At 36.4% G+C, this 27,744-nt stretch overlaps 1 protein-coding gene across 3 annotated transcripts in view; it reads right to left on the reverse strand.

Moving 5' to 3' along the window:
• The window catches only part of FANCB (FA complementation group B), a 462,529-nt gene that overhangs the window by 420,578 nt on the left and 14,207 nt on the right, over positions 1-27,744 (reverse strand). For 2 of the 3 annotated variants that reach the window (XR_003131918.3, XR_004812878.2), the window contains exons 7-11: positions 26,035-26,169; positions 22,957-23,120; positions 21,669-22,123; positions 21,313-21,550; positions 20,473-20,791 (exon numbers count right to left, since the gene is read on the reverse strand). Coding sequence is in view for 1 of the 3 variants with exons in the window: in XM_025436924.3 (XP_025292709.3) it covers positions 20,380-20,791; positions 21,313-21,550; positions 21,669-22,123; positions 22,957-23,120; positions 26,035-26,169 (1,404 nt within the window). In the remaining 2 variants the exon portion in view is untranslated. Of the gene's footprint in view, positions 1-17,594; positions 20,792-21,312; positions 21,551-21,668; positions 22,124-22,956; positions 23,121-26,034; positions 26,170-27,744 lie in introns of those variants that run through there. The other variant, XM_025436924.3, reaches the window with a different exon arrangement.

The raw sequence follows: 27,744 nt of genomic DNA on the forward strand, positions 1-27,744 counted from the left end.
GAGGTTCTAGGGGAGACTCTGCTCCTTGCCTCTTCCAGTTTCTGGTATGCCTTGACTTGTGCCTGTATCACCCCATCGGCTGCCTGCCTGGTCACAATGCCTTCACATCTTCAGTGTATAATCACTCTCTGACTCTCTCTTATAAAAATGTTTGTGATGGTATTTAGAGCCCACCTTGCAGGATAATCCAGGATAATCTCCTTAACTAATCACATCTTTTGCTATATAAGTACCAATCATAGATTCCAGAGATTAGGAAGTGGGTGTATCTTTAGTGGCCATTACTTAGCCTACCACAGATTCCTATGCACCTCTCCAGATATAAGCAAATGCAAACACGTAGGAAAATATACCCACATTTTTTTCACTTTCTACCACAAAAGGTAATCTACCATACATGTTCTGTATCTTGCTTTATTGACGGAATAATACGTGTTGAGATCTTTCCCTATCACTGCATAGAGAGCAACTTCCATGTGTACACGTGCATAGAACACCACTGAATGGATGTATGCAATTTATTTCACCAATTCCAGTTTCATTTTTTTGACATTACAAACAATGGCAAAGTAAACAACTTTGTAGGTGTGTACACACATACATACACACACACATTTGAAAATATAACAGGAATTTTAGAAATTCATAGAAGCAGAATTTGTCAAAGGGCATGTGCATTTGGAGTTTTTTCTTTTTACTAAAATATAATTAACATAGTGCTTTATTAGTTTCATGGGTATAATTTTATACATTACTCGGTGCTCATCAAAGTAAGTATACTCTCAATCTCCTTCACCTTTCACCTATTCCCCCACCGACCTCCCTAATGACAACCACCTGCTTGTTCTCTATAGTTAGGAGTCTGATTTTTTGTCTCTTTATTCTTCGTTCATTTTTGCTTTTTAAATTCCATGTGAGTGAAATCATATGGTATTTGTTTTTCTTTGACTGACTTCTTTGACTTGGCATTATACCCTCTAAGTCCATCCATGTTGCTGCAAATGGCAAGATTTCATCCTTTATTGTGGCCAAGTAATATTCCGTTGCCTTTATACAACACATCTTCTTTATCCATTCATCTACCAATGGGCACTTGAGTTATTTCTCTACCTTGATTATTGTAAATAATGCTGCAATAAACATAGGGGTGCACATATCTTCTTGAATTAGTGTTTTTGGGGGTTTTTGGGGGGTAAATACCCAGTAGTGGAATTACTAGATTGTAAGTAATTCTATTTTTAATTTTTTGAGGAACCTCCATACTGTTTTTCACAGTGGCCACATCAGCTTGCATTCCCACCAAGAGTACACGAGGGTTCCATTTTCTCCATATCCTGGTCAACACTTGTTTTTATTATGGTTTTTCATTCTAGCTATTTTCACAGATGTGAAGTAATATCTCTTTGTTGTTTTGGTTTACATTTTCCTGATGATTAGTGATGTTGAAAACCTCTTCATGTATCTGTTGGCCATCTGCATGTATTTGCAAAAATGTCTATTTGGTCTGCCCATTTTTAATTGGACTACTTGTGGGGTTTTTGGTTCTTTATATAGTTTGGATATTAACAGTTCACTGGATACATCATTTGCAAATACCTTCTCCCATTCAGTAGTCTTTTAATTTTTTTAATGGTTTCTTTCCTTCATTGTACAAAAACTTTTATCTATTATAAAAATAGCTTAATTTCGCTTTTCTTTCCCCTGCCAAAGGACACATATCTAAAAAATGTTTGTACAGCTGATGTCAAAGAGATCACTGCCTGTGTTTTCGTCTAAGAATTTTTCAGGTCTCACATTTAGGCCTTTAATCCATTTTGAATTTATTTTTGTGTATGATATAAGGGAGTGGTCCCATTTCATTCTTTTGCATGTAGCTGTCTAGTTTCCCCAACATCATTTGTTGAAGAGACTGTTTCTTCCCCATTGGATTTTTTTGCCTCCTTTGTCGTAGATTAGTTGACCATAAAAATGCAGGTTTATTTCTGGACTCTATTCTGTTCCATTGATCCATGTGTCTCTTTTTATGGCAATACCATGCTGTTTTAATTATTATAGCTTTGTAGTATATTGTGAAATCTAGGATTGTGATACCTCCAGTTTCATTCTTTTTCAAGATTGTTTTGGCTATTTGGGGTCTTTTGTGGTTCCATACAAATTTTAGGATTATTTGTTCTAGTTCTGTGAAAATGCTGCTGGTATTTTGATAGGAATTGCATTAAATTTGTAGATGCTTTGGATAGTATGGACATTTTAACAATATTGGTTCTTCTGACCTATGAGCATGGTTATGTCTTTCCATTTGTTTCTGACATCTTCAATTTCTTTCGTCAGTGTTTTTATAGTTTTTGGCATATGGGTCTTTCAAACTTCTTGGTTAAGTTTATTCCAAGGTATTTTATTCTTTTTGGTGCAATTGTAAATGGGATTGTTTCCTTAATTTCTCTTTCTGCTACTTCACTATTAGTGTATAGAAATGCAACAAATTTCTGTATACTAATTTTGTTTCCTGCAAGTTTACTGAATTCATTTATCAGTTCTAATAGTTTTTTGGTGGAGTCTTTAGGGTTTTCTGCATATTGTATCATGTCATTTGCATTCTCCCCTAATCTCATGTGTTTACCATCCCAAAATTCTTTGAACTCGGTCCTTTTGGGTTTCTATGGAGGCTGTATGACATGCATGATTGGTTAGAGCACTGGTCATTGGTAATTGAACTAAATCTCCTTCCTCCTCCCCCTCCTTGGAGGTCAGTAGGTGGGACTGAAAGGTCCAACCTTCTAATCACCTGGTTGGCTCCACTGGCATCCTTAGGTTCACAAGTCACTTCATTGACACAACAAAAAACACCTCATCATTCTTATCACAAGAAATTCCAAGCATTTTAGAACCTCTGTGCCAGAAATGAGGACAAAGACCAAATATACATATTTATTACATATCACAAGATCACAACAAGGAGTTTTAACTCAGTGATAACAATAATAATATTAACAATAAGATACTTATTGGGAGTTTACTATGTGTCTGGTGTTTCCTAAACATTTTATATGCATAATGTCATTTATGGCCCCCATTTTGCAACTGAAACTGAGGAATCCAGCTTCTGGCAAGAAACTTATGTGTGATTTTTCCAGCCCAACAAATGTGTTACATGGTAGGCCCCAAAAGGGAAAGGAAAGCTACTCTCATCACACCAGACAGTGTACAACCAATCCACTGCCACTGTCTGGAAGGAGCTGCAGTCCAGAACTCACTTATGTTGTTTCCGTATCTTGCCTGCTCTGAATAATGATGCAATGAACATGGGACCACAGATGTCTCTTCAAGATAGTGATTTTATAGCATTTGGATAGAAATCTCTGGAGGTGAGGATTGCTGGATCATATGATTTTTAAATTTTTAACGAATTTCTATTTTTAATTTTTTGTTGACCCTTCATACTGTCTTCCATAGTAGATGTACCAATTTATGTTCCCACCAACACTGAACAATGATTCCTTTTGCTCCATATCCTCACCAATACTTGTTATCTCTTATCTTTTTGGTAACAGTCATCTTAGCAAGTATGAGATGCTCTCACTGTGGTTTTGATTTGAATTTCCTTGATGACCGAAGATGTTAAATACCTTTACATGCACTCATTAGCCATTTGTATGTCTTATTTGGAAAAATGTTGATTCAGAGCCTTTGTTCATTTTTTAATCAGATTTTTTTTGCTATTGGGTGGTATGAGTTCCTTATGATTTTGTATATTAACACCTTATCAGATATATGGTTTGCAAATATTTTCTCCCATTCTGTATGTTGACTTTTCATTTTATTAATGGTTTCTTTTGTTTTCCTCTTTAGTTGGATGTAGTCCCACTTGTTTACTTTTGCTTTTGTTGCCTGTGCTTTTGGTGTCAATTCCAAAGAATGATTGTTAAGACCAATGTCAAAAAATTTCTTCCTGTGATGCCTGGGTGGCTCAGCGGTTGAGCATCTGCCTTCAGCTCAGGGCGCGATCCCAGGGTCAGGGATCAAGTCCCACATCAGGCTCCCTGGGAGGAGCCTGCTTCTTCCTCTACCTCTGTCTCTACCTCTCTTTGTGTGTGTCTCTCATGAATAAATAAATAGTAGATTTACAACTTGAGGTCTTACATTTAAGTCTTTAAATTTGAGTTGATGTTTGTGTATAGTTTAAATGACCAATTTTATTCTTTTGCATATGGTTATACAGTTTTCTCAGCACCATTTATTGAAGAAAACTATCCTTTCCTCATTGTATATTTCTTGGCATCTTTGTTGAAAATGTCTGTTTTCATGCTAGTATCATACAGTTTTGATCGCTATAACTTTGTAGTATATTTTCAACTCAGGAAGGGTAATGCCTGCAACTTTGTTCTTTCTCAAGATTATTATGGCTACTTGTAGGTTTTTGTGGTTCCATACAAATTTTAGGACTTTTTTTTCTATTTCTGTGAAAAATGCCATTGGAATTTTGATAGGGATTGCACTGATTCTGTAGATTGCTTTGGGTAGAACAGAGATTTTAATATTATTTATTCTTCCAATCCATATTTCCATTTATGATTTCTTTGATTTTGTTCATCAATGCTTTATAGTTTTCAGTGCACAGATTTTTCACCTCCTTGGTCAAATTCATTCCAAAGTATTTTATTCTTTTTGTTGCTATTATAAATTGGATTGTTTTAATAATCTTTTTCTGATAGTTCATTGTTAGTGTATAGAAAAGCAACTGATTTTTGTAGCAGATTTTGTATCCTGCAACTTTACTGAATTCATTTGTTAGGTTTAAGTTTTTTTAAGTAGAGACTTTGTGTTTTTTATATATAAGATCACATTACTGCCAAGAGATAATTTGAGCTTTTCAAGTTGAATGCTGTTTATTTCTTTTTCTTGCCTAATTCCTTTGGTTAGGACTTCCAGTACTATCTTGAATAGAGGTAGCAAGAGTGGGAACTCTTATATTGTTCCTGATCTCAGAGAAAAAGCTTTCAACCTTTCATTGTTGAGGATGATGCTAGCTGCGGCTTTGTCATATATCCCCTTTATTATGTTGAGGCCATTTATTTCTATTCCTACTTTGGTGAGACTTTTTATTATAAAAGAATATTGAATTTTGTCAAATGCTTTCTTTGTGTCCATTGAGATGATCATGTGATTTTTATCCATCATTCCATTCATGTTGTATATCACGTTAATTGGTTTTCATATGTTGAACCATACATTCCTTGCTTCCCAGGAAAACATCCCATGGTCATGGTATATGAACCTTTACTGTACTGCTGAATTCATTTGCTAATATTTTGTTGAGGATTTTTGAATTTATATTTATCAGGGACATTGGCCTGTAGTTTTCTTGCAGCTTTGATATCAGAACAGTATTGGCTTCATAAAATGAGTTTTGGAAATGTTCCCTTCTTTTTAATGTTTTGGAAGAGTTTGAGAATGTTTGGTGTTGATTCTTTAAATATTTGGTAAGTATGACTTGTGTAGTCATCTGGTCCTGGACTTTTTTTTGTTGGGAGGCTTTTTGATTACTTACTCAATAGTCATGGTAGCTGTAGATCTCTTTTTGAACTTTCTATTTCTTCATGATTCATTATTCTTAGGTTGTATATTTCTAGGAACCTCATTTCTTCTACACTATCCAGTTTGTTGGCATGGAATTTTTCAGTATTTTTTACTTCTGTGGCATCAGTTCTAACATCTCTTTTTCCATTTATCATTTTATTTGAGTCTCTTTTTTTCCCTTAGTCTAGCTAAAGGTTTGCCAATTTCACCTTTTCAAAAAACCAACTTAGTTTTATTGATCTTTTCTATTGTCTTTTTAGTCTCTATTTCATTTATTTATTCTCTTTGTAATTTCCTCCTATCTACTAATTTTGGGCTTAGATTGTTCTTGTTTTTCTAGTTTTACAAGGTGTAAAGTTGTTCATTTAAGATCTTTATTTTTTTTTAAAGATTTATTTATTTAAGATAGAGAGAGAGAGAGAGAGGCAGAGACACAGGAGGAGGGAGAAGCAGGCTCCATGCCGGGAGCCCGACATGGGACTAGATCCCGGGACTCCAGGATTGCGCCCTGGGCCAAAGGCAGGCGCTAAACCGCTGAGCCACCCAGGGATCCCAGAGATCTTTATTTTTTAATTCACGTAAGCATTCATTGCTATAAACTTTCTTCTTAGCATCATTTTTCATGCATCCTATATGTTTTGGAATCCTGTGTTTCCATTTGTCTCAAAATATTTTCTGATTTTCCTTTTGATTTCTTCTTTTACCTACTGGTTGTTCAAGAGTGTTTTCCAATCTCCAAGTATTTGTAAATTTTCCAGATTTTTTTCTTGTTATTGATTTCTAGTCATACCCCTGTGGTCAAAAAAGACACTTGATATGATTTCATTTTTCTTAAATTTGTTAAGACTTGTTTTGTGGCCTAATGTGTGATCTATCCTAAAGAATGCTCTATGAGCCCCTGAGAAGGATTTTATTCTCTTCCCATTGCATGGAATGTTCTGTATATGTCTGTTAGGTCCATTTGACCTAATGTGTAGTTCAGGTTCAAAGTTTGGTTAGTGATTTTCTATCTGGATTATCTATCAATTGTTGAAAGTGGGGTACTGAAGTCCACTACAACTATTGTATTACTCTCTATTTCCCCCTTTAGATCTGCTAATAATTATATATTTATTGCTCTGATGTTGAGTGCATATATATTTACTATTGTGATTTCCTCTTGATGAATTAAACCCTGTATTATTATATAACATTGTCTCTTATTACATTTTTTACTTATATAATATTTTGTCTGACATAAATATAGTTATCACTATTCTTTTTTGGTTTCCATTTTCATGGAGTACCTTTTTTTCTGTCACTATATTTTTTGCCTACATGTGTCCTTAATTGAAGTGAGTCTCCTATAGGCAGCATATTGTTGGGTCTTTTTCATTTGTTTGTTGTTTTTTATTGATTCAGCCACTCTGTCTTTTAAGAATTTAGTCTATTTACATTTAAAGTAATTATTGATAGTAAGGACTTACTATTGTCATTTTGGCCATTGTTTCTGGTAGTTTTATAGATCCTTTGCTCCTTCCGAATTTCTTGCATTCTTCCTTTGTGATTTGATGATTTTCTATCGTGATATGCTTTGACTTATCCACCTCTCCATCTTTTTCTGTATCTACTATAAGTGTTTGCTTTTGGGTTACCATGAGGCTTACACAAAACATAATAGTCTGTTTAAAGCTTATAACAACTTACCTTTGCATACAAAACCTCAACACTTTTTACTACCTCCCTCTAAATTTATATTTTTGGTGTCACAATTTACATATTTTTATATTTTGTATCCTATAACAAATTATTGTAGCTATAGTTATTTTTAATACTTTTGTCCATTAACCTTTTTTTAAAGATTTTATTTATTTATGAGAGACAGAGAGAGAAAGTCAGAGACACAGGGAGAGGGAGAAGCAGGCTCCATGCAGGGAACCTGATGTAGGACTCGATCCTGGACTCCAGGATCACATCCTGAACCGAAGGCAAATACTCAACCACTGAGCCACCCAGGCATCCCCCTTGTCCATTAACCTTTACACTAAAATTATAAGTGATTCATACACCACTCTTAAAATATTAGTGCATTCTGAATTTGACTATACTACTTTTACCAGTAAGTTTTACACTTTCATATGATTTCATGCTATTGGTTAGCAACCTTTCCTTTCAACTTGAAAGGCTCCCTTTAGCATTTCTTATAAGGTAGGTTTTTTGTTTGTCTAGGAATGTAATGATCTCTCCTGCATGTCTGAAGGATAACTGTGCTGGGTAAAGTATTCTGTTTTTTTTTTTTTCCTTTCAGCAATTTGAATGTATCATCCCATTCTCCTGATCTGCAGACTTGCTGCTGAGAAATCTGCTGATAGCCTTATAAGGAGGCTCCCTTGAACTTGGGGCCAGGGTTTGTCTGTGACAAATTTCTTTTGCTGCTCTCAAAATGCTGTCTTGGATTTTTGACAGTTCTATTATAATGTGTCTCAGTGAAGTCTTCATTAGACTGACCCTAATTGGGAACTTTGAGCTTCATCTACTTGTATGTCTGTATTTTAACCCAGGTTTGGGAAGTTTTCAACCTATGATTTCTTTTTGCTCCTTTTTAAATTCTTTCTAGGATTCCTATACTGTGAATATTATTTCACTTAACATTGCTCTGTAGTCCCACAGGCTTTCTTCATTCTTTTTTCTCCTCTGGTTAATTTCAAATGGCCTATCTTCTGATTCACTGATTTTTTTTTTCTTTTGCTTAACTGAGTGCGCTATTGAAGCTCTCTTTTGCATCTTTAAAATCTCAGTCATTTTTCATTCCTCAGCTCCAAAATTTGGTCTTTTTAGTGCTTTCTCTCTCTGTTGAACTTCCCATTTTCTTTATTGTTTTCCTGACTTTGTTAAAATTTCTATCTATGTTCTTCTGTAACTCTCTGAGCTTCTTTAGAATAATTATTTAGAATTCTTTTGGTAATTTGTAGATCTCCATTTCTTTGGGGTCAGTTACTGAAAGCTTATTGTGTACTTTGGTGTTATCATGTTTCCCTGACTCATAGTGATCCATATAGCCTTGTGGTAAGTGTCTGCACATTTGAAACAGTCACTTTTTCCAGACTTTATGGACTGACTTTAGTTAAGAAAAACCTTCGCCTGTGGGTCAGGACATGTTGAAGCATGCTGTGGCTCTTGGTCTAGTGATGTGGGGCTCCAAGTGTGGGGCAAGGGGTCTCATAAGCTCAAGCAGCTGTTTTCTACTGACAATTGTATGATTCTTTGCAGTGGTACCTGTAAGATGTCTGTGGTGGCTGCAATGGATGTTGGGGCTCTTAGTAGAAACTCCAGGTCCAGAGGCAAGGGACCAGAGCTGGTGGTGTGCATGTGTTCAGCTGTGGGAAATGGCTACAGGTGTCTGTGTGATGGCAGGGGCTGGCTTCAAGCATATAAGCAGTGGCAAGGACCAAGACCAATTTCAGAGGCCAGGACCCACTATGGACACATATGTATCTGTAGGGTCCAAGTGTTTAACCTGCCCTTATAATTGCAGGGGCTAGCCAAACGTATATGTATGGCAGCAGGGTCCAACGAAAGGAATCAGGGCCACTGATCCACTGATGTGCACATATGCATCTATAGGGGCTAGCTGCAAACATGTGTTGATATAGGCCTGTGACAGGGTCAGAGCCAGCTCTAGGCACCCAAGTAGCTGTGAGGCATTTAATGTGCATTCATGCTACTATACAGGCTAGTCCCAGACATGCACCCCCCCACCCACACACACACAGAGCAGTGAGGATCCACAATGGGAGCTGAAGCAACTAACATATAGGTGCACAAATACAGGGGCTAGCCACTAGTGCATGGAATGGTAGGGGCCTGTGACAAGGGTCAGAACCAGCTTCTGGCACACAAGCAGCTGTTGCTGTGCACTCATACAGCTGCAGGGGTTAGCTATGCGCATGTAAACTATGAGCAATGAGCAGTACAAAGTGGTGACGAAGTCAGGCTGGCAGCATGCAGGTGCAGGGCGGTTGTATTGCTAAAGTTGTTGCTGTTGCTGCTGCTGCTTCTTCTTCTTTTGGATTGCTAAAGCTTCTGAAATGGACTCCTGAGCTCCTCCAGAGCTATTTTCACTTCTGGATTTCACTGTCTAAATGTTGTTCTTTGTGGAGAGATGGAGACCTGGGTTTCCTGCTCCATCATCTTGGTGATGTCACTCCCCTGTTGTCATGCATTTAAGTTCTACAAATGATTTCAACTCAAGACATGACAATTATTGTTTTATACAATATTTATTCATGTAAATTTACTATGTATCTTTTCATATGTTCTTCATTCCCTCCCACATTTTTGTTTCCATATAGTTTCATTTTGGTCCTGCCTGAAGAAATCCTTTTAATATTTCTTTTAGAGCAGGCCTATCAATAAATTATCTATGTCTTTATCTTCATTTTTGAAGCACATTTTGCCACACGTAGAATTCTAGGCTTTTTTAGAAGCAGCTTAAAAATGAAATTCCATTGCTTTCTGATTTCAGTTGTTTCAGTTGGCTGTCAGTTATACTGTTGTTCTTTTGAAGGTAATATATCTTTCTTCTCTTGACTACTTTTAAGATTTTCTAATTGACTTTGTCTTTGCTTATCAGCTGGTACTCCACAATTCACCATGTGGTTTCCTACTTTTATTTCCTAGCTGGTGTTCTCTGAGTTTCTTGAATCTTTTGGCTGCTATCTTTCATCAGTTTGGAACAAATTCTCAGCTCTTTAAATAATGCTTTTGCCTCAATCTCTCCTTTTCCTCTTGGACTTCAATTACATGAATGTTAAACCATTTGAGTATGTCTCATTTCTCTTATACTCTATTTTCTCTGCTTCAGTCTGAGTATTTTCTATTGGTCCATATCCCAGTTCACTTGTTCTACATTCCACTATGTCCCCTCTATTGCTAAACTACTTCTTAAAATTTTAGATACTGCACTTTTCAGTTCTAATCTTTCTATTTGATTACGAAGATTCCAATTATTTTACATTTTCCAGCCTCTCATATATTTTGTCCTTTCCCTCTACTTTGAATATAACATATTTTAGAGCTCTTATCGATTAACTTCAATATCAGCAACACCTGTGGATTCTGCATCTTTTTTTCTCTTACCATTCAGTCTTGCCTCTTTGCTTATGTAAAAATTATTGGGTGCCAGATAGTAGGTACAGAAGAACTACAGAGATTCCATGGAAAAGAGGAACCTTTTATTTCATTAGACAATTAGGTTAAGTAGCTAATCAGTTCAATCCAATCAGAAATTGAGCTTGATCAGGGATCTACTGCAAGTTTAGTAAGATTCAATCTACTACTGGTCTGTTCCTGTTCCTAGATTCTGGAAGTACAGATCTCAGCCCTAGAAGCTAACAGAGAGACAGTTCTGACCTTCAAAAGTTTATAGCTTAGCCCTTCAAGCCTCCTACTTCATTGAGCTTCAAAACTTGGCAAATGTCTTAAAGGGGAAACCAGCCATGTGTTTGAAGCAAACCTCCTCCCTGGCAGCAGTGTACAACTGAGAGATTTCAGTCTTCCTTTTAGAAGTTTTTGTGCTAGCTGCCCCATTTCTTGTGCAGCCACAGAACTATGAAAATATCACATAATAGAAATTATGTGCATCTAAGCCTCCTTAATGTTTCAATTCATCACTATAGCACTATGCAACTCCTAAAAGATGCAGACTTCTCAGTCCCCAAGCAGAAGCCCTTTGCCTAGACCAAGCCTGATCCACAGTCTGCCCTCAGATAAACAAAAGGCTGGAATTATCAATTCACTTTGGAACAATTTTCCTTGTTCTGTATTTTTGATCTATCCAGTCCTTGTTTCCACAGCTTTCTAAATCCTTTAAAATGTGATCTTTGTAATGTATCCAGTTTCACCTAATGGGAGAGTGGGCCTGTGGCAACCTATTTCATTTCACTGTTGTATGAAAGTCCAGTTTTTTCAATGCAGTTTTGTGTTTTCCTATTGTGTGAAGTTACACAGTGTTAAATGTTTATTTGCATTTCCTTTTCCATTAATTTCAAAGTTTCTTTGCCCCCTTTTCTTTATCATTTTCAAGACATTTTCTCTTTATTATGGATATTCGTCTTTATTTTGAGAAATGTCCAAATAATGTTTTTCCAGTGTTGTCTTTTTTTTTTCAGTGTTGTCTTTTGACTTTTTTTTTTTACAAAAATGTTTTGACTTTATTTTAATGTGAATGGATTTCATGGCTCCTGGATTTTGTGAAATAGATTGGTAAGTCTTCCCCATTCCAAGTTAACATGGAAAGAATCCCTTGTTTTCATCTAATCTGCTTTTTTCTTTTTTTATGTTTGAAACTTTGATCTATATCAAACTAATCCTGGTAATAAGCACATTCTCCCCTTTCTCCTCCAGGTGGCTACTTGGATTTCCTAAGATAATATTTTCCTAACTGAAGTGGAATGTCATTATTACATCCTTACCTGGCAAAACAAAAAGTTGTCAAATCTATGCTAGTCACTGCAATTTCTAAAATTACACCTGCTTCCATGATTAAAGTCCAAAAACCACTGATTGAAGAATTAAATACAAGCTTCTCAATGTGACACGTGAACATGGAAATCCTCCCCTCCACCACACACATAAACACACCAACGTTGGCTCTTTACTTGAATTTCTTAAAACTACATTTCATTTATTAATGTTTTCTTTTTTAAAAAAATCATACTAACTACTAAATACCAATTATGTGTATTATGCTAGATGGGATATAAAGTTGATCAACACAGAAAATGGACTTTGCCCATAAGGAACTTAAGAGTATGAGGTTTTACATTTTCGAGTTTTTAGCCCTGGTTTCAAGTTGGAGTTAACCATAGTACCTGCCTATAATTACTCAGCAATTAAATTGTAATTACAGTCACTGGGAAGTAGTATACTACAAAAGCATATACCACAGGGACTTGACCTGGTCTTGGAGGGTCAGAGGTTTCCATAAGGAAGTAAATTAAGAACTGAGATTTGAAGGAGGACTGAGCATGAAATCAGGTGAAGGACAGTAGGATTGGAGAGACTGCAACATAGATAACAGGAACAGCACATGCAGAGTTTGAGTAGAAAGCAAAATGTTGTGCTTGAAGAAATGATGGGATGTCAATGACTAGTGTCCACAGGGACAGAAGTAGAATCCTAGCTAAGTTCATGAGGCACGCTAGATGACACCATATACCTAACATGCCACATAGAGATTCTGATCTTTATTCTAAAGGTAATATAGGAAGCTACTGAACAAACACTGAAAGAATGGAAAGATGATGAGTGGCTATTCTGATGAGATTTGTGCTTTGACCATTGTCTGTTGTTTGGAGAACAGGACTGGAAGGAAGCAAGAGTAAAAATGGGCAGACAAGTTTGAAAGCTGCTGAAATAGTCCAGGTGAGAAATAATGGTAGCATGATATAGGGAGGCAGCAATGAAAATGGGGGAAAAAACTTGATAAAATTAAGAGATTTAGGAGGATGGACTGACAGAATCTTTAACACTAACAACCATTTGCCTTCAGTCCTATGCAAACATCTTGCTATTTTTTCATGGCCTTCACAATGATCTACCCCTCTTCTCCAAAATACTCTTGATTTTTTTAATTTTTAAAACTAATGTAATGGATAGTAAGTCTTGTCTAGTCTAAGTCTAGTCTCGTTTTCTAGAGCTGCCAAAACAAGATGCCACAGACTGGCTGAGAACAACAGAAATGTATTGTTTCATAATTCTAGAGGTTAGAAGTCTGAAATCAAGAAGCAGGCAGACTCACACTCCCTTTGAAATCTGTAGAGGCGTCCCTCCTAGTTTATGGCGGTTAATTGGCAATCTTTGGCATTCTTTGGCTTGCAGCTACGTTACTCCAGTCTCTGCCAACATTGTCACACTGCATTGTTCTGTGTCTTCACATCTTCTAAGTTATGGACGTCAGTCATATTGGATTAGGGACCGACCCTATTCCAGTATGATCTCATCTCAATTAATCACATCTGCAATGACTCCATTTCCAAAGAAAGGCACATTCTATGGTACTGGGGAGGGGGGTGGTTAGGACGTCAATGTATCTTTTTGGGGGAACACAATTCAACCTGTAACAGATGCTTACATAAAAGCATTTAAGTAGTAGTAAACAGTGAAAAGTCTCCCTCTCACAACCCAGGCCTAAGCCAATCCATATAGGGGATTCAAATGGCCATAGACAATTTCAGGACTGAATGTGTGACTAAATGTGGGCAGTACGACATGAGGCAAGATTTTCCTTTGGAAAAGAAGGTTCCTCGATCTTCTGTAAGCTCTTTCTGAATGGAGTGATGTGCAGATGTATACTCTGCAAGTGTTGCAGCCTTTCTGCACTGTGTGGGGAGCCAACCTTAGAATGAAGATGAAAACATCCTTGATATCCTGCTGAGCTGCTGAGTCAAACTGACTCAAGCTTGCATACCACCCACCAGTTATAATAACCAGGACACCTCTTTCACCGGTAAATTTGAGTATTCTTTCACTCTAAGTCCTAATGGATAAAGGGTATCATTAGGAAGTGTATAATCATTTTCCATTGTTTCAGTGTTCAGAGTAATTTTTCATTGTTAGGAATTAAAGAAAAGATATCCTTCTACAATGATTATGGATATTAGGCATGGAAGATAACCTAAATTGGAAAATGTCAAAGAAGAAATAAGAGTTTTATGTATCCTTTGGTTTTCCTTTCATCACCAAAGATGTTGGAACACAGATAATATATGCAATACTTCTGTGCAGAATTTGTATCAACAGAAGCACAATGCCAGCAGAGATGGATTACTTTGTATTTATCCATTCAAAAAACCCCATCAGACTGTGAGAATATATGGGCAATATGTTGTCAATATATATGTCAATATATTGACAACAAAACTATTTGAAAACTTGAATTTTCCCCAACATAAAATCCTTGACTTTGACAATGCTATCGAGTGGCTTATCACCCTTAACTATGAGTTGAGTCCATGAACCAGCAGCATCAACGTCATCTGTGAGCTTGTTAGACCTGCTGAATCAGAATGCAGAGTTGAACAAGGTCCCCAGGTGATTTATATGTACATTAAAGCTTGAGAAACAATGGGTTATTAAATTGTCAAGAGAAAGATGCATTGACAAAGAAAAATCTGTGAAGCTATGCCCCCTGAAACAGTTAAGTTAATTTGCTGCTTCTAGTAAAGTGGTAGCGCTCAACCTTGGATGGTAGAATCACCTGGAGCTTTCACACCTTTGCCAAGGCCCAAGGCAGAACCTAGAACTCGATCAGAATCTTTGGGGTGGGGTGTAGGATCGGCAAATCATTCTATGAAGTCCTCAAGTGATTCCTATGTACAATCAGTGCTGAGTTTTATTAGTGTAGAGCAAGAGCAGAGAAGGAAGAATTATGTTTAATGGGTACAGAGTTTCAGTTTTGCAATATTAAAAAGTCCCAGCGGCCTGTTGCACAACAATGTGCATACACTTAACACTACTGAACTGTACAATTAAAAATGGTTAGGATGGTAAATTTGATGTTATGTGTTTACTGCAATAATATAGGCAAAATCATTCAGATAGTCAATTTAAGGAAATTATTTGCTTTAACATAAATGGATATGTTATTTTAATTTTCAGAACAAGTTTGTTTTGTTCTTTTTATTATAAAAGGGTTTTGGAGGGGTGCCTGGGTGGCTCAGTCAGTTAAAGGTCCAACTCTTGATTTCGGTTCAAGTCATGATCTCTGGGTTATGAGATCGAACCCTGCATCAGGCTCTGTGCACATCAGGGAGTCAGCTTGAGATTCCCTCTCCCTCTTCCTCTTCCTCTGCCCTTTCCCGCCCTCCCACCCCACTAGTGCTCTCTCTCTCTCTCTAAAATTAATAAATAAAATTAATAAATAAACCTTTAAAAAGTAAAAATTAAAAAATTCAAAGGGTTTTGGGTATAATTATGGGTTCACCAATATAATAAAGACAGTTTTTCAATCAATTAAGTATTTCAAAATTGCATGATTTAAAGTATTTTAGACTGCTTTTTACTGAACCAAGTGTTCGGGTTTAATCTTCGTTGTGTATACATTTCTCTCTGCACCTTTCTTTATGTGGCATGAACAGGTCTGTCAGATGATCCCTGAATCAGGCAAAATTCTGTTATAACACCACTTTAAACCACAGCTACCTCCAGCATGAATACCCTTAGTTTTCATCAGATTCCCAGAAAGTCCTGTTCCCCTAAATTAAGACCTCTTGTTCTCAGATGGTGCCCCTAATGGGCACAGTGCCCTATAAGGGTATTCCCATGGAACCCTAGGTATACTTGTATGAATTATCTCAGTATAGCATGCAACTCTTTGTCACTGTCTCTCCAATTAAGACTTCAAGATCTTTAAAACCTAAAAATGTTTCATATTCATCTTTATATCCCCAGCACCTGCTTATATACCTGAGCATGACAATGTATTCAATGAAACATCAATAAACACATGACTGAATGAAAGATCTCCATAACCCCTTCCACTTTATATACCATTGATATTTTGAAAGAGGTGAAATGTTTTCTATTGGCACATCATCTGGAAGGATTAGAGCATGGCAACAGTTAAAAAAGAAAATAGAATTCCATTCCCTTTCTTCTCAGGTGATGTAGTACTCATATGGAATAAAGATCTAAGTTTTCTAGGCTAGACAGCTTACAACTTTTCCTGGAATTCCACTCTCCACTACAGTGATTCCCTACCAACAACAAACATTTCAGAGAATTTTAGAGTGGGAAGCTAAGCTAAGGAACAGAGAAAAAAGAATTTTTTTTAATTAAAGCTTATCTCAGATATAAACTACTATCAGTTACAAACTAAATTGAGTTTAAACTAAAAAAAATCAAAAACAAAAACCAGGAAAGCCAGGGAGCCACTGCCCAGAAAGGAAAGGTGTATGCAGGATAAGGAGTAGGTACCTCTTCTCCACTCTTCTTTCAGGGCAGGCCGAGTAATAAGTACAAGCGTCCTGTTTCTGTAGTAAAGTGTTCCTGTCCTGGGAGCTCACATGTCCAACAGTCACTTTTTTCCTCTGGGATTCTTTTTCCCATGTCTAGCAGTGAGCAATGTTTTCAGGTACAATTAATGAAAACCTTGATTTCTGTTAGAGGGAATTTTTTTTTCCTGATGTAATAAGTAGTTCCAGGAAAGGGTTGGACTTAGGTTTGATATAGCTGCACAATAAAACAATTCTGTAGGCTATAATGTCAGATTCATTCTAAAGCCTAATTTCCCGTGATTTTTAAATTAGGGCCACCTACTTCCAGCAGGACAGGAAGAGCCTCTTCCTCACCAAAATCTGAAGTTGTTTTAGGTCCTCAGTCCCATTAGGCCCAACTTAGGTCTGGCGCTCACCCCAGACCAGTAATAGGAGCTAGCAAATGTGTTACTGTAACTGGCTCATACTGTTCAGGACTAAGCTCTGGAACTGAGGATAGGCTCTACTTTCCCAATCATGTGAGCTGTAGGAAGAAGTTTCTTGAACAAAATGAGAGTTCAGGTACAAGAAAAGAAAGAAATCAATGTGGAAAAGGCAATCAACAGAATGCATCTCACTTCTTTCCCACTTCTGACTGGCTATGTAGCACTAAATGTTTTAGCTGATTACTAATGGCACGCTTTTCTGGCCCATAACCCTCCTTGTACGTTTGGGGTAAGTGACGGCTGCTGTGAGGACATGCAGAAGCAAAGATAAAGTTTGAGATGCTAAATAACTTTCCTAGCTGAACTCAGGACCATTATGTTGACCTCAGTTGTGCACATAAGCACTTCTATCCAGTGTAGCTATTCACAAGCATAGCTCAGGAAAAATGGGAACAGCGAGGGCACAGCAGGTCTCTGACTTCCTGCCCTTATGACCCTCACTCTCTGACAGTGCCTGCTACCCTACTGAAGAAAAAGGCAAGACAGGATTATTGAAATAAGAACCCAGAAAGTGGCCAGACCAATGGCACAGCAAAGGTACTCAACACGGTAAGGGTTTATAGAACAGGGCTATTTTGCTGAGGCAGAAAGCAATTCAAGTAACAGATCCAGGGAACCCAAAAAGGGAAAACAGAACAAACCAAAGGATTCAATTAGGTACACAGTTTATGGATCAGCATTCTTTCCATTACACCATACTAGCTTTGGCAGTAAAAGCGTAACTTTCTCCAGATGGGGTTACCTAAGAAATAGTTTTCATTTTCAAATTCTTAGAATGGATAGTAATGTTTCCACAAGTTTGAATATAAGGAAGAGAAAGGATACCTCTCAGTATCTGGTGCTGTTCAAGTTTTAGGAGAGAGAGAGAGAGAGAGAGAGAGAGAGAGAGAGAGAGAGAGAAAGTAAGTTTTACACAGCTTTCTAGCCTGGACAGCTGACTTCTTTTTGCCTTTATTGGGAAGGACAGGCAGAGAAATATGTTAATTAGACCTCTCCTAAGACTAGGAAAAAACTGAGTGTTCAGTTTTATATTGTATAAAGAGATGTTACCAGGACAATAAAAGATTCACTTATATATTATTAGAATTCTAAAAGGATCTGCACATTTTGAAAATATTTGTAACAAGTGTATATAGTATTAACTTGCTTGTGTGCACCCTTAAATTGTCTAACATTTTTTTCATACCGGGGACAATACTAATAATTATACTTTATGGGTTGCTGTGAAGGATGTCACCATAAATATGTATTGATATGGATATTTGTGTGTATATGTGTTTCAAGCTGTTTGGCAGAGAGCTGGCAATCAATAAATGGTACATATATACTACACCTAAGCTGACTTGCACACATTCCTTAGTTAAGGGATTAGGAGAACAACAGAAAGTTTTGTGCCTGAAAACTGTGGTATGCTCTGTTCTAAAACAAAAATCATTTTCACTTCAGTGTGGATTTGAGAGAAGCATGTTTTTGAGGGTAAGCTCCGATTTATAACGAGGAAAGTGGTCAGAGGAATGTGCTTATGGGCAAACATTACTGAATCATGAGAGAGTAGCAAGGCCATCATTCCCTTCCAACTTTGGCTTTTCTTGTTTGTAGTAAGTAGAAAAAATATACTGGAGTACAAAACTCACTTGCAGAGAGGTTACTTGGTGTATATAGATTAATACTTTTTGGTTGCCTTTATAGGTAAAAAAAAAATATGCAACGTGCTTTTTTGTATTATCCTAACTTTCCTACAGATAAACTATTACAATTAAATTCTATTTACTTTTTGATTGCCCTTGTTTTTCAATTTAGTTCCTGTAGGAACTAAAATGTATTTTACACATGGTTGTTCTTTCAGAACATGTCACAAGCAGTTTCAATGCACCTAGTGAGTGACACATACTGCTTCCAGATCTCTATAATTAATCCTGAAATGATACCATTTCCATTTCCAGAAATTCTGAAATCTTTTCTATTGACATTTCAAGGAAATAGAGTTCTATCTCCATTTGTAATGGATTACTAAAACAGGAGGTAGCATAGTATATGGACAATCATGAAAAGCAAGATAAGAAAATAATAACCTGTATTTTCTAAACCCCATCTGCATCACCAGATCATTAGGTACGAGCATTTTGAAGGCATGGAAGGAATTAGCACTTCAGAGCTGCAAGCATGAAATGCCACTTTCTATAATCATCTCTTTCTTTCAACTCAGATCAAAACTTCCATCTCACTTAAGGATTTTAAAGCAAAAAGAATCAGAAACATTCCTTTTGGCCTATATCCTTTTGTGTCTTCCCCTCTCCTGACATTCTCCTATTACTCCAGAATTCTTATTTTTCCAAAAAAAGAATAGGTTAAATTTTTACCCCTTTGAAATGTCTCATTGGACCCCTTAAAAATCACTTTTTAACTGTTAAGTGAATTTTCACTTATTTTTAAATTTCTCAGTCCCTAAGGAGCATCATATACCTTAAGTTATTTTAGTTAGAATTCTATATTTTAGCTTTGCCTAGGGTTAGAATTACAAATGGCTTAAAGGCATTTTCAATTTTTTTCAACTACTGGCCTATGCAGCATGCCTAGCTTTTTGAAAGAAATATGCTTTTCAGAGAAATGCCCTAAAATTTTTCATATTCCTATAGACTTACACAATTTCAGAGAAGTTCTCTAATAAAATTTAAATTAAAATTGGGCTCAAAGACTTTCATTTTAATGGTCTCACCCAGATGCTCTGCAATTAATTTCCACAGGAGCTGCATGTTTACAGAGACTTGTGAATCCTGACAACCTTGTTTATCTGTTTGAAGCTAATTTTTTTATACTAGGTTTTACTAAATACGATACAATAAAAAGACTATTTAAGTTTTTTGAAAATTTAGACCAAAATAATGTTAGATCAATTCTGCCTTCACTCAAGTGGTAACTCTAAGGCAGGATTTCTCAACCTCCGCATTACTGACATCTTGGGCAGGATCATTCTTTGCTGTGGGAACTGTCTTGCACACAGCAGAATGTTTAGCAGCATTCCTGGGCTCCACCCACTAGATGCAAATAGCACCCTACCTTACCCTCCCCAACCCCAATTACTTCTCACAACCAAAAAAAAAGTCTCCAGATACAGTCAAATGCCCCCGGGTAGGGGTGGAGGCAGAAGGAAAGCAAAATGTCCCCAGCGGAGAACTGCTGCTCTAAGGCATGCTATTTTGGGCATTGCTACCTATAATTCTACAAGCCTCGATCTTTATTTTTGCCAAGGAGGCATATAATATAAAGTGAAAACAAATGTGGAACCAAAATGTCCTGGCAGAGAAAACATATTTTAAAATATAATCAAATTAAGATTATAATTATAAACCAGCCAGTTTCTGTGCAGCAAGGTCTGATCTCAGCTGAACCTCAGCTAATTTCAAAGTCATTTCTCTATAAAGGGCACCACTCACTTTTAGGTTCGTCCCCAACGTTTGCTTCTTTTCTCTCTGAAGTTCTTTTCTGTAGGGATGGATGTTTTCCTTTCTGTCTGATAAAGCCGCCACACCACTACTCTTTTCTTTGCTTGCTTCACAACTTTGCACCAAGTTGTTTCCAACCTTAACTAAGGCAGAAGAAAGAGAACCAAGGGTAACCAATTCCTTCTCCAAAGTTAATGCCAAACGATCAATTAGGAAATCGACACTTCCTAATTTTAGGTTTTTGAAGAAACAGTTTATAGGGAGAGCTGTGATGAGATTATGAAGGCACTGGAACAAAGCTGTTTGATTCCTGAAAAAAAAAACAAACACAATATTATAAAACTTAGGACAGCACAAAGCAGTTGTATACAACTTACTATAATAATTAATACTCACTTATAAACCCTCCCATCATGAATAAAATCAATAATGCATCCATGTGATCTCTGATATTATTCAGACTATAGCAATCAAATGTACATATCCTATACCAAGTCAGTTAACATTCATCACTTGCTTCCTGATTAAATTTTTTCTCTGAGTAATAAGATTAATATTATATTTTTTTAAAGTGTCATTGTAGGGGAAAGGTGAGTGGAAATCGTAAAATAATTATTAGGCCCTAATTAACAACAACAAAAAAAGTCAAAAACAAACAACAAGTTAAAACAGCTCTAGTTTCCACATGAGGCCACCTGTTCACTGATGCCATACCAGGCAATGACCTGGACATGTTCCACAGTGACACAGATCTCTACTGTGGAGATGGTTCTTGGACCAAACACATATGCACTAAGTTCTCCGAACATATTCCAATTTGATATGCATTACCTGGAATAGACTATTAAATTCCCTTCAAATGGTGTTCTTTGTTTCCACTTGAAGAGTGTCCCATAGAAACTTCCTGGCCTTTTGCAAAAGCAAATTTCTGGAAATTCTTTGATTACTTCACATTTCATGTGTTCTAGAAGCCACATCTTCATTGAAGTCAGGGAATAGCTGGATGATGTGATTTGAAAACAAGTTCTGTTAAATGCTGTGAGAAGTGCAAAGAGATCTTCCACGTGTTCTATAAAAAAAAAAACATGTCACAAGCTCTGTCATTTAACTGTTCATTATCAAATAAAAAGAGTTCTTAAAATTTTCTAATTCAATTAGGTATATTAAAAAGTACCAACAAAAATTACCTATAGGTTTCTTCTTTGGAAATATCAGCAGGTATTGCCTACTTGAAAGATCTTCTAGACTTAAAAAAAGTCTGCCACACTGAATATAATGATCTTCAGAAGAATTACCATTTTCCCTCTCCCTAATTTGTAGCAGCACGGTGCAACAAAAATTACTGAATGCTAAAAGTGGTGAAAGAGATGTGACAGCAGTAATGACCTGTCCACACTCTTTCTTAGATGACTGTTCACAAACAAAGCTTTCCTCTTCCTTTTCCTCTTCCTTTCCCTCTTCCTCACTATCAACAGTCAACTTGATCCTTTTGGATTCTGATCCTATTTCACATGGCACTGAGCATGGTGCTGGGAAAAATTCTCTACTCAACTTGATCACCCTATTTTGACATTTAATAAGCCGACAGCTGGAGCTATGAGCTTGATCCATTAACAGGGATAAAGTCACATGATTCAGGGACCTGTAAAAAATTCAGAGTTGAGTTGAGTCTAAAACCTCATTCTTTAAAATCAAAGGGATGATTAAATGCTACACAAACAACATTTTATTCTCTTTTCCTAATAAACATCGTTTCAAGCATAGAGTATAGCAGAGAATCAAGTGTATAAGCCAAACACATTTTTAAAGATCCTGTAATAGCACTTTTCTTGAAATAGGAAAGCAAAAACACTAAATACACTCAACATCAGGAAAATAATTTTCTTAAGAGAAAGGAATGGTAAAATAATGCTAGGTTTTATTTTTAAGATAGGTTTTTACCCCTTCTTTTTTAAACAAGAAAAAAGGAGTTAAAGAGTTAAACTTTTTTTAAAGATTTATTTATTTATTCAGGAGAGACAGAGAGAGAGAGAGAGAGGCAGAGACACAGGCAGAGGGAGAAGCAGGCTCCATGCAGGGAGCCCAATGTGGGACTCGATCCCGGGACTCCAGGATCAATGCCCAGGGCCAAAGGCAGTTGCTAAATTGCTGAGCTACCCAGAGATCCCCAAGAGTTAAACTTTTAATGAGTTTATTTTGGGTCATAGTTTAGAACGCAAATGACTCTAAAGTAAAAACTGCATTTTATACTCCCCTAAAAGATTTGAATAAAATCTGCTTTTTAATATAAAACATTGTTTATCCCTCAGCAATGATAATATTTGAGATAAAACTGTAAAAGTTAATTTCATGTTTCTATTTATATTTTTTAATATGGCTAATTAGAACATTTAAAATTATTTATGTAGCTTACATTATATTTTTGTTGGACAGTGCTGTTCTAGACCATCAAGATAATGCTATCATGATACTTACAGCTTCAAAGATGTGGTTTTCACTCCAACAACCAAACTGTCATCTATTACATGATACCATATCTTCTCTACTAGCTGTTCTGAATCTTGAAAACAGTCTGCTATCTTTTCATCAAAGGTACAGACAGGATTTTCTTCTTTACCACAAAGAGTAACAAGATGTGCCTTATAGAAAAAACATGTTTAATAACTGATTAACAAAAAACTACCAAATGTGGCAAAACGACAAAAATAATGTAAGTTAGCTTTTAGGCTTCAGAGCTTACAAATCTTAAAATAAATTGTCCTCTATAATATTTTACATTACAGATTATATATAAATCACTAAAACAAAATTTATAGAACTTATATGTAATAACTATCTACTCAGCTTAAGAAGCACGACCTGATTGGAAACAAGATAGGGTATCCAACACAGAGCCAGCCAGCACATAAGCTGGGAATCCATCTTGAAAAATAATCTGACATGTGTCCCAGGCATGCTGAAAATAATCCAATCATTATTAAAGTGACTTATACTAAGCCTATAACTGTACAATTTTGTATGAATAAAACTGATTATCTTTGGACTGCTGACCAATTATGGGTAAAACTGTATTTCTTTTAAAGATTTTATTTATTTATTCTTGAGAGACAGAGAGAGAGAGGCAGAGGCAGGCAGAGGGAGGAGCAGGCTCCATGCAGAGAGCCTGATGTGGGACTTGATCTTGGGACTCCAGGCCCACGCCCTGGGCCGAAGGTAGGTGCTCAACCGCTGAGCCACTAGGGCTGCCCTAAGACTGTATTCTTAAAAGTCCAGGCCATACTCATTCATTTCTACACACATATGGATTTATAATAACAAACAATAGACATGGTAGAAGGAGGAGGCAGCAATAATCATAATTCACAACACTTACTGAATGCTTACTATGTATCAGGCACTGTTCTTAATGCTGCTTGTGATTCAATTAGCTTAACCTTCATAAAAAACCCTAGTACCCTAGGTTGGTAGTATTACCTACATTTTCCAGATAAGGAAAACAAAATACAAGGAAGCTAAGAACATTATATGGTCTCATTCATTTGGGGAATATAAAAAATAGTGAAAGGGAATAAAGGGGAAAGGAGAAAAAAATGAGTGGGAAATATTAGAAAGGGAGACAGAACATGAGAGACTCCTAACTCTGGGAAACGAATAAGGGGTGGTAGAAAGGGAGGTAGGCGGGGGGTGGGGATGACTGGGTGACGGGCACTGAGGAGGGCACTGGATGGGATGAGCACTGGGTGTTATTCTATATGTTGGCAAATTGAACACCAATTAAAAAATAAAGGAAGCTAAGAACTTTGCCCAAAGTCACATAGCTAGCAAGTAGCAGAGTTGGGATCTGAACCAAAGCAGAATGGTTCCAGAGCCCATCCTCTAACTAAATCATTACTCAATACTGCCCCTCTACATAGTAATTACTGAAAAAAGATATGGGCACTTACATTCTAGTGAACTAAACAACTTCCTATGCCAGTAGCTGTGAGCTTTGAGGCAGGCCATTCATCTGAAACCTAAGGAAATTTTTACTCCCTGCCAGAATTTTTAAAAATAATCATGTAAACAGCCCTAAATAGTACCTTGCACACAGTAGTTTCAGTACAGAAACTTTTAAACATTTCTTCCCCTTTTTTTAATATTGGCAAAATTGGGGTGTCTGGGTGGCTTAGTTGGTTAAGCATCCAACTCATGATTTTGGCTCAGGTCATGATTTCAGGGCTGTGAGATTGAGCCCCAATGTTGGGCTCTGTATCAGGCTCAGCACTGAGCATGGAGCCTGCTTAAGATTCTCTCTCTCCTAAAGGGGAGGTGGGTAGGGGGTTGGGTGACTGGGTGATGGGCACTGAGGGAGGCACTTGGGATGAGCACTGGGTGTTATGCTATATGTTGGCAAATTGAACTCCAATAAAAAAATTAAAAAAAAAAGATTCTCTCTCTCCCTCTCCCTATGCCCCTCTTCTCCCTCCTTCCCTCTCTCTCCAGGTCTAAAAATAATAATAATAATAGTAATAATAATAACAATAATAATAATAATACTGGCAAAATAGTTGGGGTAAGTGGAGAAGGGAAACGGGAGACTTTTAGCAATGACTTTCATGAGCTTTCCCAAGACACTGGAAATGTAATATAGAAATGCAACATGATGTACCTTTGTCATGCTTCTTACATTAATGGAATCATATTTTGGATCCAAGTCCTCATATTGCTAAGACTAAAAATATAGACACAAGACATAGACTGCTATAAGAACAATCAATCTACAAGGAATACAGAGCTAGGCACTAAGGTGACTTGAAGGAAAAAAATGTAGTATCAAGTTTCTCTATGCCAGCTTTTCTTGATTAATTTGTGACTTTGCTATGTTGTCTTTCTCTGTATGGAATTAATGTGCCTAAACACTACTTTTTATGAAGTCGAGGGAGGCTTTGCTAACTTTCTACATTACTGTACTGACATAAGCAACTGCAAGGTACTTGCAAGGTACTTGCAAGGTACCTAAAGAGTTCTTATTCTGGTCAACCACAAGGAAAATAAGCATAAAATTATAAAAAGCAGATATAAACACTAAAAAAGCATAGCAATTCAACTAGAGGAATAAATACCCTTAGAAATGAACACTGCAACAGACAAAAAGAACAATTATAATACTGATGAAATTATGTATTCATTAATAAAAGGCTGAATAATGTTCTGCATATTCTGTTTAAGAAGAAAATACATAATTCACTTAGGGATAATTGCTATGCAAACTATACAAATAAAAAAGTTTAATAGTTAAATCTTTTGAACAAGACGACTTGTTCCCCCAAGGTTCCCGATAACTGAGATTTTAATATCCTATAGAATAATTTGCAAATTGGTAAAACATTGGCTCCTTAATCCAATATTTTCAAGTCGTAAAAGTCCAGCATTATAATCCCTGCCACTTTGCTTCTTGGATCCACTGAGTAGCATTTTCTAAAATATCCAAATATTCCAATTTAAGTAAATTTTTAATAGCTTGTAGATTTCCAATTCATAAAAATGATAAAATGGTCACATGATTAATTTTACCTTCTCTGCACTTGTAGATGATGTACTATCATCTTTCCCTCGAACCAGGTTTATTAAAGTTTTGTAAGATTTTGAAATAATTTTTTCCTTAACCAAGAGATGCTGCTGCAATTCCTGAACAGAAGCCAAACCAACCTGTAAAGTAGAAAGAAAAACCATTGCCAGAGACAGTTTAAATGAAACCTGACAATATTGTTAATTCAGAACGTATTTTCATCAAATTTGCTTATTAATTCATTTTTCCATAGAAAAGCAGAAAATACTTCTCAGAGCAAAACTACTTTATTTATAAATTTTAAGTAATTATAAAGGAAAATAATACAGCAAGAAACTACAATAGTTTATGTATCAAACTCAAGAATGCCAATGTATGAGCACGCATTTCACCATTGAATTAAGTAATCAATCGATACGAATATGGATGTCTAATCACTATGAATAAAAATCAAGGCCTACCAACACTCCTACCCCTACAGGAAAACTATTTTTCTTGCTGTTGAAACAATTTCTGCTTCCAAAAGCAAAGAAATCACTATGAGTAGAAATGGTCACTTTTAACTTGATACTATTTGAAATCCTGTTCATATAACATCTATAGCAAATGTTAAAGATAACACATAGCCCCCAAACCCAAACTGTCACAAGTTTATTTTTATGCTAATATACTCAGTGCCTGGGTGGACTCTTAACTATAAGAAACAAACAAAATTTTGCTCTAAACTGGGCAGAGAGTAATCCATTCCTTTTATTATACCAGATAAACAGATTTCACTATTAAGGATGAAACATTCATGAAATGTATTTTGCTACTGAAAATATAAAGCCATGTCATTGAACTGACAGAAGCAGTTCATTTCAGATGGATATCTGAGACTGTTTAAGTATTAATCCAGCTCTTAATCTAACATCTTTTCTAGATTGAAAACACAAAATGCATCCTATTTTTCAATCCCTTTCTTTCAAATTACAGTTTAAGTCAGGTAAATTCCTTCGTATTGGTGAACAGAAGTTGGAAAGTGAAGACTAAATTATACCTTACTTCAATTGCACAAAATATGTAAAATGTCTAGCTAATATTTTCAAACTTCATCTGTTGACCTATTTCTGTGGGCTCCACATTATTCACACTCATTTGCTGAGTAATTTGTGAAAGGGAGCTGTACACATGAGGGGGGAGAGCCCAATGGGAGAATGCTGGAGGGGTAGGGAGTAGAAGAGAGGGATATGTGGGCACACTGTCAATGAAGGCACCCTCAAAAATTATCCATGTTCTCTCTTTCCTACTCTCCTCAAAACGCTCCTCACCCCACTCCAGGACTAAATGGTGAATCACTAGACTACTTAAATGTTCCATGTTGTGAAGTTTTGTTATACAACATTAAAAATAACCACATGGCAAAATATTTAAACAGCATGAAAATACTCCTCAACTTCTCTTTCTAGACCCTCAATCCCATTTGCAGAGCCAATAGATTGTTTACCTTTCCAGAAATTTTCTATTAAGGAATGCTTTCTTTATCTACAAACAAATAAAACCTATCCCAAACCAAATACAGGAGCATACTGCACTGCAGGACACCAAATCTTACTTTGTTGGTCTTTTTACTGGGATCTCTCTCATATATACAGAAGAGGGCATAATACAAAAACAGTCTATAAACTAGTAATGAAGTCAACACCCAAGTAACCATACGCAGTCTACTGTCTATG

The sequence above is a fragment of the Canis lupus genome, chromosome X (genome assembly GCF_003254725.2).
Source record: "Canis lupus dingo isolate Sandy chromosome X, ASM325472v2, whole genome shotgun sequence".
Lineage (NCBI taxonomy): Eukaryota > Metazoa > Chordata > Mammalia > Carnivora > Canidae > Canis > Canis lupus.